Here is an 18,272-nt window from a genome sequence, read left to right on the forward strand (position 1 = left end):
TCATACTCAGAGTCCACACAATATATTAACTGGACAGGAAATTATATAGTTAAAACAGAAATGTACCAGGTATGAATAAGGTAACAGTTGGTACTTGGAAATAATGTCAGCTAGGGATCAAAGAGTTAAGTATTTTGAATTTTTTTTCTACAGGTAGAAAAAAATTTACTGAGGAATGAGGAATTTACTGATATTTGTAAAGTTTATTTATTTATTTTTAGAGAGAGAGAGAGGGCGCGAGAGAGCAAGCACAGGCGGAGAGAGGGAGAGAGAGAGAGAATCCAAGCAGGCTCCGCATGATCATTGCAGAGCCCAACGTGGGGCTTGAATCCACAAAGTGTGAGATCATGACCTGAGCTGAAATCAAGAGTTGGACACTTAATTGACTGAGCCGCCCAGGTCCCCCTCTACTGATATTTTTTGAGCAAGCAGTGTGATGATGAAAATTTTTGGTGAAGTTGGTGTGGAAAGAGGAGTAGGGTAGGGTGAGGATGGGGAGGGTACGAGGTAAACATTATACCAGCTGACCAGTTAGGAAGCTAATGAAATAATCTAGGGATGACATGATAAAGGTCAGGGTGGTTGTAGTACTGACAGAAAGGACACAGATGCAAGTGCCATTTTGAAGGTCCTTGCGCCCAAAGAGTGAGCCTGAGTGACTGGGTAAGCCACAGGAGGTCAGGGGGGCAATCCTGGTAAGGGTAGGTGGTGAACTGAATCATTCCAGCCTAAAATGTGTTATTATATTTCATATTCTGACTTAGAGTTTTAAATTTTATTTTGTATACCTCCTTATTTTTGATACAGATGGCAATACTTATCTGTATGCTTTAATTTCACATTAGCCCATCCACCTAGTAAGAATAGGATATTTACTTATTTCTATATGTAATTAATATTATTATTTATTATTAATATACATGTGATTATTAATAGTATTATTACTTACTTTAGATTATCAGACCAGGATGAAGAGGGCAAGACCAAGCAGAAGTGTATCATAAATGACCCCTCCTTTTCCATGGTGACAGTTCAACGGGAAGATAGTGGAATAACCTGGGAGACCAATTCAAGCAGGTCTTCTACTCCTTGGGTCTCGGAAGAAAGTCAGACTTCTGGTGTATGTAGTCTGGAAGGGTCAACTATGAATTCTTCTCCAGGGAATGTTTCCTTTATTGTGGATGAAGTTAAAAAGGTTCGGAAAAGAACACCTAGGTCAAAGCGTGGCTCACCATCATTGCGTCGTAAAGGCAACAAAAAGAGAAATTCTTTTGAATCTCAGGATGTTCCAGCAAATACAAAAGATAATCTTTTAATTTCAGAAAGCCAGGTACTAAACAGTCAGAAAGAGAAGTCATCTAGTGGCGTTCATGATAAAATAAGAAAAAAGAAGACCACCTCAAACACACCTCCTATTACTGGGGCAATATACAAAGAACACAAGCCCTTAGTGTTAAGGCCAGTTTACATAGGAACAGTACAATATAAAATTAAGATGTTTAATTCTGTTAAAGAAGAATTAATTCCTCTACAATTTTATGGGACATTGCCAAAGGGTTATGTAATTAAAGAAATACATTATAGGAGGGGGAAAGATGCATCCATTAGTCTAGAGCCAGATTTGAGCAATCGTGATTCTAACTTAGTTTCCAAAACAGGCAAATTAGTAGCCCCAAGCATAGAAGATGATAAAGTAAAAGGGCTTGCTTCACCCTGGAGAGGTGTACTCTCCAAAAGATCAGAGTCCTCGACCTCCTCATTCAGTCATGAAGATGAAAAGAAAATTTACGTTGATTCTCCCCTAAAGGTCACATCTGCCACCAAGCACACAGTTTCCTCTTATGCAAGTAATGACACAGCAGAACAAGAAACACAGCTCAGCCCTCCACAGTTAGTGCCACAACAACCAGGCGATGAAACAAAACTCCGTGAAATGGAGTCTTCCCCTCTTACACCTGATACATCTACAACTGGGTTCCTGGGAAGAGCAAAGGAAGAATTTGAGCCTGATTCACGAGAAATTGTGACATCAGAGCATGACTCTTCAGTCTCACCACCTTCAGTGGATGAGGTAAAGAAGGAAGATGTGTATTCTGCTGACCATTCCATTTCATTGGAGGCAGAAAAGGTTTCTCGGGTAACAGGTTTACCAGGTCTGGCAGCATCCATCCAGGAGGATTTTGGCCCAGAGACAGAAGGGGTGGACCTGACTTCAACAGAAAGGGCAGAACTGGTCTCTGAAAAATGGAGCCCTCCTCATCTTGATGTCAAAGGAGTGGAGGAAGAAAATGTGCCTGAGCCATCCATTTCTCTTTCTGAACCTCCAGTATTAGAGGAATCAAAGAAAGAAATAGAAACTTCTCTACCAATAGCCACTACCCCTGAGTCTGAAGATTCTAATTTAGTGGAAGAAGAGATCATAGAACTTGAATACCCAGAAAGTCCATCTATTTCTGAGAAGCCCTTCCCATCATATTTGGCCCCTGAAGTGGAGCGGAAAGAAGAGGAAATCACTTTACCATCACTGAAAACATCAACACCTGAATATGTTGCTTCATCTGAGGAAGAAAGAGAGGAAAATGAGTCTGTTTCTACTGATTCTGCTTTTGTATCAGAATATTCAGTCCCACAGGATTTGAACCATGAACCAGAGAAGCAAGAAGTTGAGCCAGTTCCTCCATCCACTGTGAAAGGTATATCTGAACATGCAGTTTTTTCAGAAGAGGAGAATGAGGAATTTGAGCCTTTGGCCTCTGCGTCTGAACGCTCTCTCTCACCATCCACAACTGAGAAGACTTCTGAATGCCAGTCCCCACTGTTTTCAGCAGCTATCTCAGAACATGTGGTCCTGTCTGGAGAAGAGGCTTCAGAAAGTGGATATTACACACCAGATTCCACATCTGCTTCTGAATATTCAACTCCATCACAGGCAACAAAAGAGTCACTGAAGAAAACAATTGACCATAAGCCCCCATTAGAATCAACAGGTGTTTCTGAGCATGTGATTCTATCAGAAGAGAAGGAAGATACAGCACCATATTCCCCAGATGTGGCCTCTGAATATGAACACTCTCTCCCACCATCCACAACTGAGCAGACTTCTGAATGCCAGTCCCCACTGTTTTCAACTGCTACACTGGAACAGGCGGTCCTGTCTGAAGAGGACCTAGGAAGTGAGCGTTTCACACCGGATTCAACATTGACTTCCCAATATGCAGTTCCATCAAATGCAGTGCAGGAATCCCCAAAGAAAATAATTGATGATGTGTCCCCATTAAAATCAAGACCTGTTTCTGAGCACATGGTTTTGTCAGAAGAAAAGGAAGACACTGGGCCATATTCCCCAGATGTGGCCTCTGTATCTGAACACTCTCTTCCACCATCCATAACCGAGCAAACTTCTGAATGCCAGTCCCCACTGTTTTCAACTGCTGCACTGGAACAGGCAGTCCTGTCTGAAGAGGACCTAGGAAATAAGTGTTTCACACCGGATTCAACATTGACTTCCCAATATACAGTTCCGTCAAATGCAACGTATGAATCCCCAAAGAAAATAATTGATGATGTGACCCCATTAAAATCACAGGGTGTTTCTGAGCACATGATTTTGTCAGAAGAAAAGAAGGAAGACACTGGATTGTATTCCCCAGATGTGGCCTCTGTGTCTGAACACTCTCTCCTACCATCCACAACTGAGCAGACTTCTGAATGCCAGTCCCCACCACTTTCAGCCACTCCATCTGAACATGTTGTCCTATCAGAAGAGACAGTAGAAATTGAGCGATACACACCCTCTTCCACCTCAACTTCTGAAGTTTCAGTACCACCATATGCAACACCCGAATCACAGGAGGAAGAAATTATCCGGATATCCCCTTTAAATCTAAAAGGGGTCTCCTCACCCACGAATTTCTCAGAGGGAGAGCAAGAAGACATTGGACCTTTTTCTCCAGACTCAGCATTTGTGTCAGAATTCTCATTTTCACCCTATGCAACTCAGGAAATAGAGAAAAGAGAATTTGAATGCGATTCTCCAATATGTTTAACATCACCATCTGAACACACTATTTTGTCAGATGAAGACACTGAAGTTGAACTTTTCTCTCCAGACTCAGCATCACAAGTTTCAATTCCACCATATAGAATCCCAGAAACAAAGAAAAATGAATTTGAGCATGATTCACTGGTAACTACAATATCTGCCTCAGGATACTCTTGCTTTTCAGAAGCGGATGAGGAAGACATTGCACCAACAGCTGCAACACCTGTACCTGAGCACCTCAGTTCATCACAGAAGCAACAAGCCAAACCTTCCCCTTCACTGTCTGCACCTGAAGACTCGAGTTTGCCACCTTCAGCAAATAAAAGAGAGATCACAGAAGTTCAGCCAGATGCTCAAACAATCTCAAGACCTGTATCTGAATATCTCATTTTGGCACAGGAGCAGATAACTCGAGCATTTTTAGAACCTGACTCTGAGGACTTGATTCCATCATATTTAACCAGTGAAATGGATAAGGGAGAAATTCAGACTATTTCATCAGTAGCTGCAAGACCAGTTTCTTTACCTGAACAATCATTTACAGTAAAGGAAGACATCAAACCTGTTGTGTGTTCATCTCAATATTCAGCTTCACCTGATTCAGTTCATGCACTTAAGGAGGAACAAGAACTCAAAGCTTCACTCACTCCAAAAGCTGCAAATGAACAGATGGCTTTGTTAAAAGTTAAAAGTAAGGAAGAAATTGTGCCTGATTCTCAAGAAGCTACAGCACATGTATCACGGGATCAAGAAATGGAGCCTCAGCCTCCAAATGTTCTAGGGTCTGGGATGAAATATTCAGTTCTTCCTGACTTGGTAGATGAGCCAAAGAAGGATGTGAAACCTAATTTAGCTCCAACTGTGACATCTGAACCAGAACAGAGAATGTTGTCAGAGAACGAACCTGAAGTAATAAAACCATATTCACCTCTAAAGGACACATCTTTATCTGGACCTGAGATTTTATCAGCACTGAAAACACAAGTGAAACATGACTCTAAAATAACTGATACATCTAGAGTGCTGCATTCAGCTCCACCAGGAGTGCAAAAGGGAACTGAACATGAACCACCTGCACCAGAATTTCTGGAAGAAATAAAGAAAGAAATTGAACCTAGTTGTTCATTAACCACAACATCTGTAACTAAGCATGACTCAGGCTTAACTAAGTTAGCAAAAGAAGAAACCCCAACAGATTTCTCTTTTACCACCCCTCTAGAACATCCAGTCTTAACAAAAGTAGAAAAGAGTGAATTAGGAAGTGATTTGCCACCACTGGTGACGTCGACAGATGAACATCCACTTCTTAAAGAAGAAAAGGTAGCACTGAAAATTAGTCCTTCTCCTACTGAAACGGCTACATCTGAACGTCCAGCTTGGTCAGAAGCAGAGAAAGAAATTAAACTTGATTCACCTGCAGGAATATCCTCTGTACCAGTGCATTCTTTGTCCAAGGTAGAAACTGAAGAAGTTAAACCTGGGTTGCCAATAACAAAAGCATTGTCTTGTCAACATTCAGATGTAACTAAAGAAGAGAGGGTGGAAAATGAACAAGGTGTTTCATTTTCTACAGTCCTGGACTCTGAACAACTGGTTTTACCAGAGAAAAAGAATTCTCTGTCTGCCTCAGAGGTGTCAGGGCCTGAACATGTGCTTTTGCTCAACGAAGGTAGTGAGGTAAAGGAAAAAGAAACCAAACTTTTTTCCTCACAAAACATGTCACCTGCACTCAAACAGACAGCCCCAGAATGCAAAAATGAGGAAATGAAAAGTTCTCCTGCACTGGAAAATTTAGCATCAGAAGATTTAACTCCAACCCTTGGAGATGATAAGAACAAAGAGGCAGAAGAGCCATCTTCTACAGCGCGGGGAAATTTCCCATCAGAAAGACAAGATCTTGTTCTGGCAGAGCTCTCTTTGGAACCTGAAAAGAAAGACAAGCCATACCAAGTATCAGAATTACTGAGCACTGAGTCAGAAGTCATTCATAGTTTAGGTGGGCAAGATGGATCCATAGATACAAAACACATAAAATCTCCCATAACCGAAACAGGGGATTCTGTCTTAGAAAAGAGCCTCACTGAACTTAGGAGCAGAGAAGAAGGAAAAGAAGAAAACAGGGAACGTCATGTGTCACCTACAGTCGACCCTGAAATTCCAGAGGTTTCATCATACCTTAGGGAGGAACCACAGATTCAAGAACTTAAATCTTTCTCTCCCAAGGTGGTCAGCTTAGGGTCAAAGGAAGCATTGGACCCTCTAGTTGAAGGAGACAGCCCAAAAGAGCTTCAGCCACTTTCTTTTTCTTTAAAACAATCATCAGAGAAATTGAACCATTCAGCCGACATTAAAGAGGGAGAAAAACAGGAAATAAACCCATTACTGTCAACAGGAAATTTGAAGACACAAGTGATAGGACATGTTGAAACGAAATTAAATGAACAAACAGACCAACCAAATTCATTCCGTGTGCCCCAGAGTATAACAGATCCATCTAAGATTGTTTCTTCTGACCTCCTTGTAGAAAAAGAGAAGCCAGGAAAAGCACTTCATTCAGAACAAGCTGTTAAATTACCTGATATAAGCACATCTTTTGCAGATAAACAAGATCTGGGAGTTAAACAGTTTTTATTTCTGAAAGAGAATTTGCCTTTGGAAGAATCAAAATCACTTACAACAAATGAGCCTGAAGATGTTAAAGAAACACAAGTGAAAGAGGCCCTTATTTTTCCAAAGGATAAAAGCTGGATACTAGAAAAGCCAGAAAGGGATCTGGCAAGTCAACATGAAGAAAGAATATCAGGATCTGTGCAGCTGGGTTCCTCTGGCTGTAATGATTTGATGACAGGACAGCTTAAGGCTGTTGTGCCAGATAAAGACCACACATGTGAAACCAAAAAGCAGGTTCTGCCACATTCTACTGAAGTATCTCCTGTATCATTACAAGAGCCAGTATCTACTCTCAGTACCTTTAGTGGTGACATAGAGACCTTATCAACTAAAACTTACTCTTTGGAAGAAACAAAGCTGGCCCCCAAACCAAAATCTTTAGTTCCAACTGGAAGTGTAGAGAGAAACGAAGCAGAGAGGAAGCAGATCTTTTCTTTCATGGGGAGTGAAAGTTTGACAGTGGAAAAAGCAAACGCAGAATTGTCCAGGCCTTGCAAAGAAGGCAGCCAGGAAGAAATCAACCTACCTTCCGAAAGAATCCTCCAGAAAGGAGTGTCTGGCCCATCAGTGGAACTGATCAAATCAGAAAATATTCCCTCTCCCTCCAAAGCAGCCCCTTTCCTGGCAGAAGATGCAGAATCTGCATTGGACAGTGAAAAAGAAGCACACAGGAGTATATCTTCTTTACCTGGAGAGAAGTCATTAGAAAAAGAAAAAACGATTCAGTCAAAGGTTTTAGATGTTAATGAGAGAGGGAAACCAGCACCTGAAGTGAAAACACCCACTCCAGTAAAACTCCTCTCTTCGATCCAAGAAAATGAACCTCAATCTGCAGAGCCATCTGAGGCAACACAAAAATTGCCTAAGCAGCCAAAGGCAGTTGAGCGAGGCCTTTCTGAGGAGAAGGGAAAGAAAGGAATCTTATCATGGATGTCCAGTTTGTTTTTTGGATCAAGGACTCCAGATGACAGAGTTGCTGAAAAAGATTTAGAAACTCAGCCAAGTCCATCTGTAGAAAAAGCAGTGCCTGCGACACTGAAGTCTGAAGGAGCAGCTCCAGCTGACTTTAATGCAACCAAGACGCCAACTGATCATCTGTTACCAGAGACAAAACTTAAACCTGCTGAAAAATCCAGAGGTACTTTAGTTAAATCTGGTGAAAGCCAAGACTTTAAAGAAAAAACTACATTTTTATCAAATGTAGAAGTTTTACAACAGCCCCAATCCAACCTTGAGGTGTCTAGTGAAGACTATGGGAAAAAAGAAATCCTAGCGTATTCAGAAGAAATGGATTTAAACTCGGTAGTTACTTCTGCTGATGGTGAGGAACGTCTTAAAATTCAATCTTATTCTCCCATGGGTGAGAAATCCATGGTGGAAGAAGCACAAAATGCTGTTCCTCTTAACATCGCTGATAGTAAAAGAGCCCAGAAGCCAGAAATTTCTGCTCCATCTAAATGGAATATTTCTATTCTTAAGGAAGAGCCAAAAAGTGATCAAAAAGAAAAAATATGCTTTTCATTTGATGCAGTGGATAAGATGCCACAACAGCCAAAATCAGCTTCATCTAGCTTCACAAGTAAAAATATCATGAAGGAATCAGAGAAGCCAGAGACAATAATTTTGCCAGTAGAAGAATCTGAACGCAGTTTAATTGATCTGGGTGAAGACAGACCGAAGAAAGAAATGCAAAAACCTACTTCCTTGAAAATTTATGAAGAGGAAACAAAACTCAGGTCTGTTAGCCCAACTGAGGAGAAAGGTAACTTGGAAACCAGATCACATTCCTTGGCAGAAAAGAAGGTGCTGGCAGAAAAGCAAGAAACTATGGCCCCGTTAGAATTTAGAGATAATGAAATAGGGAAGGCACAAATTGCACGTGGATCTAGCCCTATTAAATTGGAAGAATCAAAAGCCACAGCTGTGCTTCAGCAAGTCTCTCAAAATGAAGACCACAAAGAAAGATACACAATTATGGAGGAGGAGAAAGATGAAAAACAAAAGCAGTCACAAGCATTTTTAGAAGGAAGAAAGTGGCAGGAAATTCAACCTTATTCCTTGAATGTAGCCAGGTCTATGCCTGAAGAATCAGATATCTCTTTAAGTCATTCTTCAGGTGAAACTCAACCACTTTCATTAGTTAAAACTCTATCAGTTACTGAAAAATCAGAAACTGTGCTCTTGGAGGCTCACCCAGAAATCAGAGAAACAAGGGCAGTAGGAACTCAACCACATCCAAAAGAAGAAAGTAAAGTTTTGGTGGAAAAAACCAAGACTTTCCTTCCAGTGGATCTTTCTTATCATGAAGAAATAGATAAGCAGTCTGTACCTAAGGAAGGAAATCTGATATTGGAAAAGTCAAGCAGGGAGGTGGCAAGTCACAGTGAAGAAAAGGAACAGGTTACAGTGTCAGAGCCATCAAAAGGTGTTTCAATAGATATCACAAAAGAAAGTATGAAACAAGGATCTCCATCTAAAGAATCTGAAAGGATTTTAGATCATCCTTTGGATGAAACAATGAGCTTAGAAACCCCACCATCTTTGTTGTCATCTGTGAAATCACAAACACTTGTTTCTAGAACTTATCCAGAAATCGATACAGTGAAGAAACAAGAAATGCCATGGTCAGAATTGACTCCAGATAGGCATACAGTCCATACTATTCAAACATCTAAAGATCTAACATCTGAAATGACTAAACAATCTGTTGTTGCTTCAAATCACCACTTGGAGGCTGTGGAAGATGCCCATGTAAATGAACCAAGCTCTTCAGTGAGCAGCAGCTATGCTCGATTTATAAAGGATGCATCATCAATTGATGCTGATAAAATGGTTCCTTCTAGAGAAATTTCCAAGGAACCTGAAGACACGTATGTAAAAGATGAAGAATTTACAATGACTAGCAAACCAGCTGGACTTTCAGAAGATCAAAAGAGTGCCTTCAGTATTATTTCTGAAGGCTGCGAGATATTGAATATTCATGCTTCTGCATTTATTTCTTCTGTTGATCAGGAAGAAAGTGAACAAATGCAAGATAAATTAGAATATTTGAAAGAGAAGGCTTCATTTAAAACAATATCTCTTCATGACAATAGTGAGGCAGTCTCTTGCCATAAAACATTAAAGAGTAAGTTAGAAGATTCTGATCAAGTTATATCACTGCAAGAAAATAAACAAAAGGCATCTTTTAACACAGAAGGGGAGATGCCCACCTATTCAGAAACTGATGATTTCACCTTTAATCAGCCTGCAGCTCCCAGTGAAGAAGATTATTTTGAAAAATATACATTGATTGATTATAACATCTCCCCAGACCCAGAAAAACAGAAAGCTCCATGGAAATTAAATGTTGAAGTGGAACTCTCAAAGCAGGTTACAGAAGATACTGGCTCTTTCCCAGAAAGTTCAGAGGAAAGTGCCCTGGAACATGAATATGACTTGCTGAAGTTAGATGAAAGCTTCTATGGGATGGAAAAGGACGACAGCAAATTATCTCACCCAGAGACCCGGAAGCATTTGGATATCCAGCAATCAGCTGACAGAGATGTTCCAAAGAGCATAAATAGAGATGTGGACTTAAAGTCACCTGGGATGCCATTATTTGGTGCAGAAGAAGGAGTTTTGTCACGAACCCAGATATTTCCTACCACCACTAAAGCCATTAATCCTGAACTTCTGGAGGAGCCACCTGCACTCGCATTTTTATACAAGGATCTGTATGAAGAAGCAGTTGGGGAGAAAAAGAAGGAAGGGGAGACAGCTTCTGAAGGTGACAGTGTGAATTCTGAGGCATCATTTCCAAGCAGGAACTCTGACACTGATGATGGAACAGGAATATATTTTGAGAAGTATATACTCAAAGATGACATTCTCCATGACACATCTGTAACTCAAAAGGACCAAGGCCAAGGTCTGGAAGAAAAAGCAGTTGGTAAGGATGATTCATACCAACCAGTAGCTGCAGAAGGGGAAATTTGGGGGAGGTTTGGAACTATTTTGGGGGAGAAGAGTCTGGAAGAGGAACAGAAAGCTATGTATAGGGAAGGAGAATCAGTAGGCTATGTGGGGCCTCTTGACAATGAAGCTATGCATGGAAAAGTTCCCGTAACTGAAGAAGTCACAGTGGTTACCCAGAAGGTAAGCTATGCGATTCCATTTGAAGACACCCATCATGTCCTGGAGAGAGTAGATGAAACAAACAGTCAGAGTAATGAAGCAGAAAATGCAAGTCCAGAAGTCAGTCTGAATGTCCCAGTACAGGTGTCCTTCCCAGAGGAAGAATTTGCGTCTGGCCTAGCTTGTGTTCAAGAAACACTGCAAGAATCTAAAGTAATAGTCCCGCCTGAGCCAAGTGAAGACAGGCTCCACCGTAGCCCTGTTCAGGATGAGTATGAATTTGCTGAATCCCTGAATTATGAAATGGTTGTTCAAGACACTTTATCAGAGGAACTATATTCAGAATCCACACCTGAAGATGTGTTATCTCAAGGAAAGGAATCCTTCGAACACATCAGTGAAAATGAATTTGTGAGTGAGGTAGAACAAAGTATGTCTGCTGAACAGAAGGAGCTGGGTAGGGAGAGGACAGAACAAGAACAATTATCATCAGAGTTAGCAACTGAGAAGGAACAAAAGGAACTGAAAAAGTCCCAGATCGACACGTACTGTTACACTTGCAGAAGCCCGATTTCTGCTGTTGACAAGATGTTTGGTGCCCACAAAGACCACGAGGTTGCAACACTTGATACAGCTATAAGTGCTGTAAAGGTAAAGAGATGTTAAAGCTTATAAGTACATGACGATACATATACACTTAACTTGTTTCAATTAACATTTTCTCAATTTAAAAAATGACCAATATTTAATATATTCATATTTAGGCATAATAGTCTGAAAGAAAGCTAAGAATTCTTTCCCTAAGCATTTAGTTAAGATCAGTTTGACAAACATTTATTGGGTATACACTATGTGCCAGGCATTTTTCTAGGTTCTTGCAACACCAGTGTAAATAACACAGGGTCACTGCCTTTGAGGGGTCCTCTCTTATGGCAGTAGCCCTTAACATTATCTGAAAGGGCCAAAGGATTTTAAATTGAAAAATGTACTTTTGAGCATAAAACACAATTTATTTTCTATTATCTACACTATTATTCTTTAAAAATACACATTTATATTACATTGAACAATATTACTGCAAGTTTTATAAAAAACTCAAGATGGTCGTTTTAAATTTTGGTTTTCTCTGTATTTCCTTCTTATGGTAAAATTGATATTATAATGGAAAACCTTTGCATTCTTTCTGGCTATGTCTATAGATTCCCAATGTTAAAAAGCTAGTCACAACACGTACCCTCAATGCATGTAATTATAAATACTCTCCCCAGAGATACTATTGGAAGTCAAGTATTTAGTCTTACAGATTGTGACATACTTTCAGTAGCCTTCTAACTGGAATCCCTACCCTTGTCTCTCCAAACCATCCTCCAGTACATTAGCCAGAATGATCTTAAAATGCAGACCATCACAAGAATTGAGCACTGACTACGTGCCAGGCACTGTGTTAAATTCTGTGCATACAAGATATCATCTACTCCTCACAACAACCCTGTCATTATCACCAATTTTCAGACAATGAAATGAGTGCAAATTGTTTTAAGTGATTTGCTCAAGGTCATGGAAGACAGACTAGGATTGGTACCCAGGTCTGTCTGATGCCAGAGCTATGCTCTTGGCTGTATATCCATATTGCTTGGCCCAGTGCCTTGCTAATGGCAGCAATTTTCAATATGATTATTCAATCAGGTCACTGTTAAATAATTGTTAGGCTCATTTTGATTTAAAAAATGATGTTAGAATCTTGACATTTTTTTTCCCCAGAAAATTAAAATTTCTCAATTGTCTAACATAGGTTATGTTTCTCTACAGTGAAATTTTGTTGAAACTTTACCTGGTAAAATTTGGGGGTAGAAGATGGGGCAATTAAAAAAAAAAAGAAATCTCAGGCCTCTGGATGCATTAGCACTGGTGAAATGTGCCCCATTCTGTGATGACACTTGGTTTCGCTAACTGACAACTACTGGGCACTGTCAGCAGAAAGACTAGATTTTTTTTAGCTTTCTTAATTATGTTTTATTTATCTCTATGAGTTTTAGAAATTAAAAAATAATTCTGTCTAAATATTGTCAATTTAAAACAAAGTTCGAAAGCAAGGGGATATGTCTCCTGCTTTAAAACCATTTTAAAGTTTTTTCCCCCCTGATGTTCTCTAAACAGTATGACCAAAAAAAGTGGAAAGCTAGTTCACTAAAGCCAGAGAGACCTGCTTTGTTTCATTAAATCAACTGTGAAGATTAAGAGTTGGTTGACAACTTTTAAAAATTAGAAATCAATTTAAAGTTATACCTTGAGAATTCTCTAGCATCTTGTGTGAACAGACCATTTGTGATGAGTCAGAAACTGGTGACTGCCTTTATAGATCATCGAGGTCCTTGCTTCTCCTTTCCTGCCATCTCCACTGTGGTGGCTTATCTTTTGCCACTTATTTTCTTCATTCACTCTCTCCTTCTTTCTCAGTATTTATTGACCTCCCATTACATGTTGGAAACTGTCTAATCATTGGGAATGACAACAAAAATAAAAGAAGATGGACTAACGGCTCCCCGAAATCAGTCAGGATTGTGGGAGCACAGTGTTCTGAAAAAGGATCCTTTTGGGAGTGAGCCAAATGATAGAGTAGGACTGAGAGGGTGAGGGAAGGTGAAGACCGAGTGAACCTTCAGTAAGATAGAGGTTTTTCCAGCAATCAAGGCACGGAGGACATTCTAGAGACAGGAAATACCACACGAAAAGGCACACGGGTGAGAAAAAGTTCAAGGAAAGATGGGGCTTGTGTGATTGGAGCCTGGGCCTTGTGGAAAAGAGGCAAGAGCTATAGAGGTAAGTAGAAGCCAGATCCAGAAGGGGCTTCCATCCTTGCAATTTCTCCATCATTCTGTGGATAGTGAACCAGGCAGCTCTGTTATTTATGTTGCTATTCATTAAGTTTAGCAGCATAGATTATAGCAGGGTTTATAACTATGGCTAAGGCAGCTACCATCTTCCGCCATGACCCATACATTTTCTAGTTGGCTTTCACTTCTTGAGTACTTTAACCCTGTAAGGGTTATGACAACCTTTGGGTCTCTTTAGTAAACAGTTTCCATTATTTGGTATGCTAGGCTCCTGGCCCGGTGACACTCTGAGCACCTTCTCACAGTGATCCAGGCACACTGAGGCCATTGGCACAAATGTGAGGAGACTACTTGAATAAGTTGAACAAGTTCAACAAAAAGTCTGCAATCTTTGAAGAAGACAATGTATAAAAATTGAAGCTTTAGGGACACCCAGGTGGCTCAGTCAGTTAAGTATCCAACCATTGATTTCGGCTCAGGTCATGATCCTAGCGTTGTAGGATAAGCCCCAAGTCAGGCTCGGTACTGAGTGTGAAGCCTGCTTAAGATTCTCTCTCTCTCTCTCTCTCTCTCTCTCTCTCTCTGGCCCATCCCCCCAACCCCGGACTCAAATTTAAAAAAAATTGAGGCTTTACTAAGGAGAAAATTAAAATCCATGGTTTACTAAAACAAGTATGCTTTGAATTTATGTACTCAACAAGAACTCCTTCCTCTTGCGTGAGAAAATAAACTTTCCATTGCTCTCACTCACAGACCTCCTAATTGTTTATCATACAGAATTATCTACAGTCAATTTAGATGAAGCAGCAAAGAAAATTTAAAGATTGATTTGTTAGTGAATGTCATATAGTAAATCTCTACCAAATGTACTAAATTTATGAGGAAATTAGAGCTCACTGGTTGAAGTTATTTTCTCAAATGTCATATACCAACCATATCTAAATTTTTTTCTTCAGGTCCAATTAGCAGAATTTCTAGATAATTTACAAGAAAAGTCCCTGAGGATTGAAGCCTTTGTTAGTGAGATAGAATCTTTTTTTAATACCATTGAGGTAAGTTACCATAACCCTTTTACTTTGACCTGGTTTGTTCATGTCATTATAAGGAAAGAATTCTGAGCCAGAACAATCTGAATTAGGGATTGTGTATGCATATGTGGTTTGCCATTGTTGGTTTTGTTCCATTAAAAGTGAAGGTCCTCAAAGTCTTCCATCTGTGTGTAATCAGTGAAACTACTTCCTTTCCAAGGATAAACGACTTGTCCTTAAAAACATGTACACATTTATTAGGTGCTTACAATGACAGGGCAAATGCTTTGCATGCTTTATCCAATGTAATCCTTACAATAACCATATGAAACAGGTGTTATTAATTTTTTTCCATTTTCTATGTAAGGAACTGAAACTTAGAGTTAAGTATATTACCCAAGGTCATAGTACGTTCATAGTAGGTTGAGAGTCAAAATTTAAATTCAGATCTGAGTTCTTAACTTGCTCCACTATCCTGTCTTTCATTGGCTAGCTCTGCAGAAATGCTTGATGTCCAATGCCCAGGACAAATGGGTGTCTCTCATAGTACCACTATCTGGATGAATTTATGCCCTCCTAGCTGTTGGCCCCTGCTCCCTCCTCAGTGGAGGCAGGGGTGGGGGGCTATCTCCATCCATATGCAGAAATGGCCCAGATATCCTCACTTGTCAATCAGACGTGGCAGAGGGCTGCTGCAGAAGGCTGGTGCCCACGTTTCCTATCATGAGGGCAACTCTCACCCTAGTTTGCTTGAGAAGGGTCTCCTTAACTCCCGTTTTAGATCAGTTAACACCTGCTAATTATTTCGAATGCCCCCACCAAGTATCCATTTTAGACGATAAATTATATGATCACCTTATCACTAGCCCCGTAGTGAGAACCACTATATCCAGTGGGTATCTGGATTTGCCAGATGGGCAATAAACTTTCTCTTACTGTGGTGGAAGCTGTCCCCCTCCCTGGAGAGCACTTGTGAATGTAGTGCCCTGTCCAGTATCTTGCTTCTCCCTTCCTCACACAAGGATTTTCATGGAATGGTGAAAATGGCACTAAACGAAGGTCAGGGATCTTCATTCATTCACTGTGCCGCCATCTTCAAGTTTTATCCTGTGGAAATGCAAGTAGGCAAGCCTTCCACACAAATATCTGTTTGTTTGTTTGTTTGTTTGTTTGTTTCGTTAACTAAATCCTTCTGGATAATAATCTTACAGTGAATTTTATTGCAAAGCTAACCGTGGCCAAGAGGCTTGATGTGTTGAAAACATAGACTGTGCCCATAATCTAAAATTCTCTTATGAAGACACCAGAGCTCAGTTCTTTAAAAGACTGGTGTTTCTCCTAAAAGAAAAGAAGCAAGACGTGCACTTTGTGATTCATTAAAAAGTGGGTTTTTTTGTTTGTTTGTTTTATTTGTTTTTTAGGAAAACTGTAGTAAAAATGAGAAAAAGCTAGAAGAACAGAATGAGGAGATGATGAAGAAAGTTTTAGCACAGTATGATGAGAAAGCCCAGAGCTTTGAGGAAGTGAAGAAAAAGAAGATGGAGTTCTTACATGACCAGATGGTCCACTTTCTGCAGAGCATGGACACGGCCAAGGACACCCTGGAGAGCATCGTGAGAGAAGCAGAGGAGCTCGACGAGACTGTTTTCCTGACTGTAAGCACCAATTAAAACAGGCCTAGACACCCTCCACCTGCTCTATGCATCCAAGTCTAGTTTTTAGAATTCATCTTTCAATATTCCCCAAGATCACTTGTATCATTTATATTTCTCTGTGGGGTTTATGTAATTCTGACATTTAAAGATTATTAGGTATGCCTGATGCTTATGGAAAAGGCCCAGAAAATCCTGAAAGTCTTAACATCCAAATCCAGCTGAAGGATACATGAAAGTCAGGTCACAGCATCAACCATTCACTCTGTCACATGGATTGGTCACCTTCTAAGAGTGAAGGAAAACAGCCTGAAAGCCTTACTCATGCTATGCCTTCCCTTTGGGTGCCAGCCTGATCTCCCAGTGCCTGGCATCCTCATGCTGGCCCCTGGGCCTGTCCTCTCCACTCCTACTCCCTAATCTGAAGTGACATCTCCTAGGGACCATTCCCTCTGAGCCTCACCCAGTGGCTGAGAGTAACATGTCAGTACACTTGCAGCATGCAAAAGGACGACATAATGTGATACCTCTTTCAGGTAACACATCAGTGTTTTTACAAGGGTCCTCCTGGGGACCAGATTCCTTAATTCAAGTATCTTATGGACCGAGATTCCCCTGGGTGATTCTCAAGTTGCACCACAGAGGCAGCTCTTTGCTCTCCTAATTCCCTAGAACATTCAGTAAGTTCCTGGTTCTCCATGGAACCAGGATTGACCAGGAGTAGTGTTTTCCTGGAGGATGGTCTCACACCTAATTGTCATATTGGAGGAAAGCACCATCTTATGAAGAGTTGGGACCTCCCTTTCAAAGTTCCCCAGTCCTCCCAGCTCTCAACTGAAGTCTGGAGATAGAACAAGGAAAAATGGGATAATGTTAAGCTTTTGATATGGAGATACTTCCAGGTAGGACTAATTTGAGTAGGTTAGACATGGCCTCCTCAAAGGAGAATGAAAATCCTTCAGTTGCTTTATGTTTAAGGCAAAGCTTTAATCTTTTAAAATTAGGCACCTCTTGTGAAATGTAACATTAATAAAGTTCTTTGTGTTCCCTAAGAACCTTACCTTTGTTTGATAAAAATATTTTCTCTCTAGAACAAATTGGAAAAAAGAAAGCATTTTTTTCTGCTTATGAAAGTAATACATATCCATTTTTAAAAATTTGGAAAATACAGAAAAGCACAGAGAAGGTATCACCCAAAGATAACTATTGATTGCGTTTTAGGTATATATCCCACATTGAACAAATAGAAGTCCTTTTTCTTGCTTTGGAGAATTCTATTCTGGAAGCTAAGCCATTTGTTAATGAGTAGAGAGGAGCAGCATAAGAATTCGTTGCTGGCCTTGCTTATCATAGAGAGTAGAGCAGAACTGGAAATTAAGCCCCCTCCATCCCTGCCCAGATCCCCCTACCCCTTCTGACCCTCATTTCCTTGCTGCTGGGGGTTATAGCCCCCAAAAGAAAGAGACGGAGGGAAGATAAAAAGCTAAAAAATAATGCCTTTAGAACACGCATAATCTTAAGGCTCTAGGTTGGTTTTACACTTTGTTGTTAATTAGTTTCTCTCTGTCTCTTTTTCTCTCTCCCTCTTTCTTATTACCTCGTAAGTCATTTGAGGAAATCAATGAAAGGTATATAAAACATGGCACAATGTAGTGGCGACTGAGAATAGCATGACTGTATGGCTTTATTTTTAATATTTTGATGCTTTCTAGAAAATGAGCTGCCAATTAAAAAATACATACATTGACTGAGCTACTGAATTTTCACTTTTAGACACTGTGCTTTTAAAAGCTAAATGACAGCTTTGAAAGAATATTGCATGTGCTTTAGTTAAATAACAATTATAACGTAGATTTTTAACTGCTTCCTTGAGATGTATTCTGTATTTTCAGCCTAATCTGGACCATCTTTCTTGTCATTGCATATAGAA

The 18,272-nt window shown here is 40.1% G+C and overlaps 1 protein-coding gene across 3 annotated transcripts in view; it reads left to right on the forward strand.

Annotated features, from left to right (window-relative positions):
* Positions 1 to 18,272, forward strand: part of CMYA5 (cardiomyopathy associated 5) — a 96,641-nt gene that overhangs the window by 32,200 nt on the left and 46,169 nt on the right. For 2 of the 3 annotated variants that reach the window (XM_049648570.1, XM_049648571.1), the window contains exons 2-5: positions 955 to 11,479; positions 14,619 to 14,714; positions 16,112 to 16,345; positions 17,948 to 17,970. In XM_049648570.1, the coding sequence (XP_049504527.1) occupies positions 955 to 11,479; positions 14,619 to 14,714; positions 16,112 to 16,345; positions 17,948 to 17,970 (10,878 nt within the window). The remainder of the gene's footprint in view (positions 1 to 954; positions 11,480 to 14,618; positions 14,715 to 16,111; positions 16,346 to 17,947; positions 17,971 to 18,272) is intronic. The other variant, XR_007461580.1, reaches the window with a different exon arrangement.

Source organism: Panthera uncia (genome assembly GCF_023721935.1).
Source record: "Panthera uncia isolate 11264 chromosome A1 unlocalized genomic scaffold, Puncia_PCG_1.0 HiC_scaffold_17, whole genome shotgun sequence".
Lineage (NCBI taxonomy): Eukaryota > Metazoa > Chordata > Mammalia > Carnivora > Felidae > Panthera > Panthera uncia.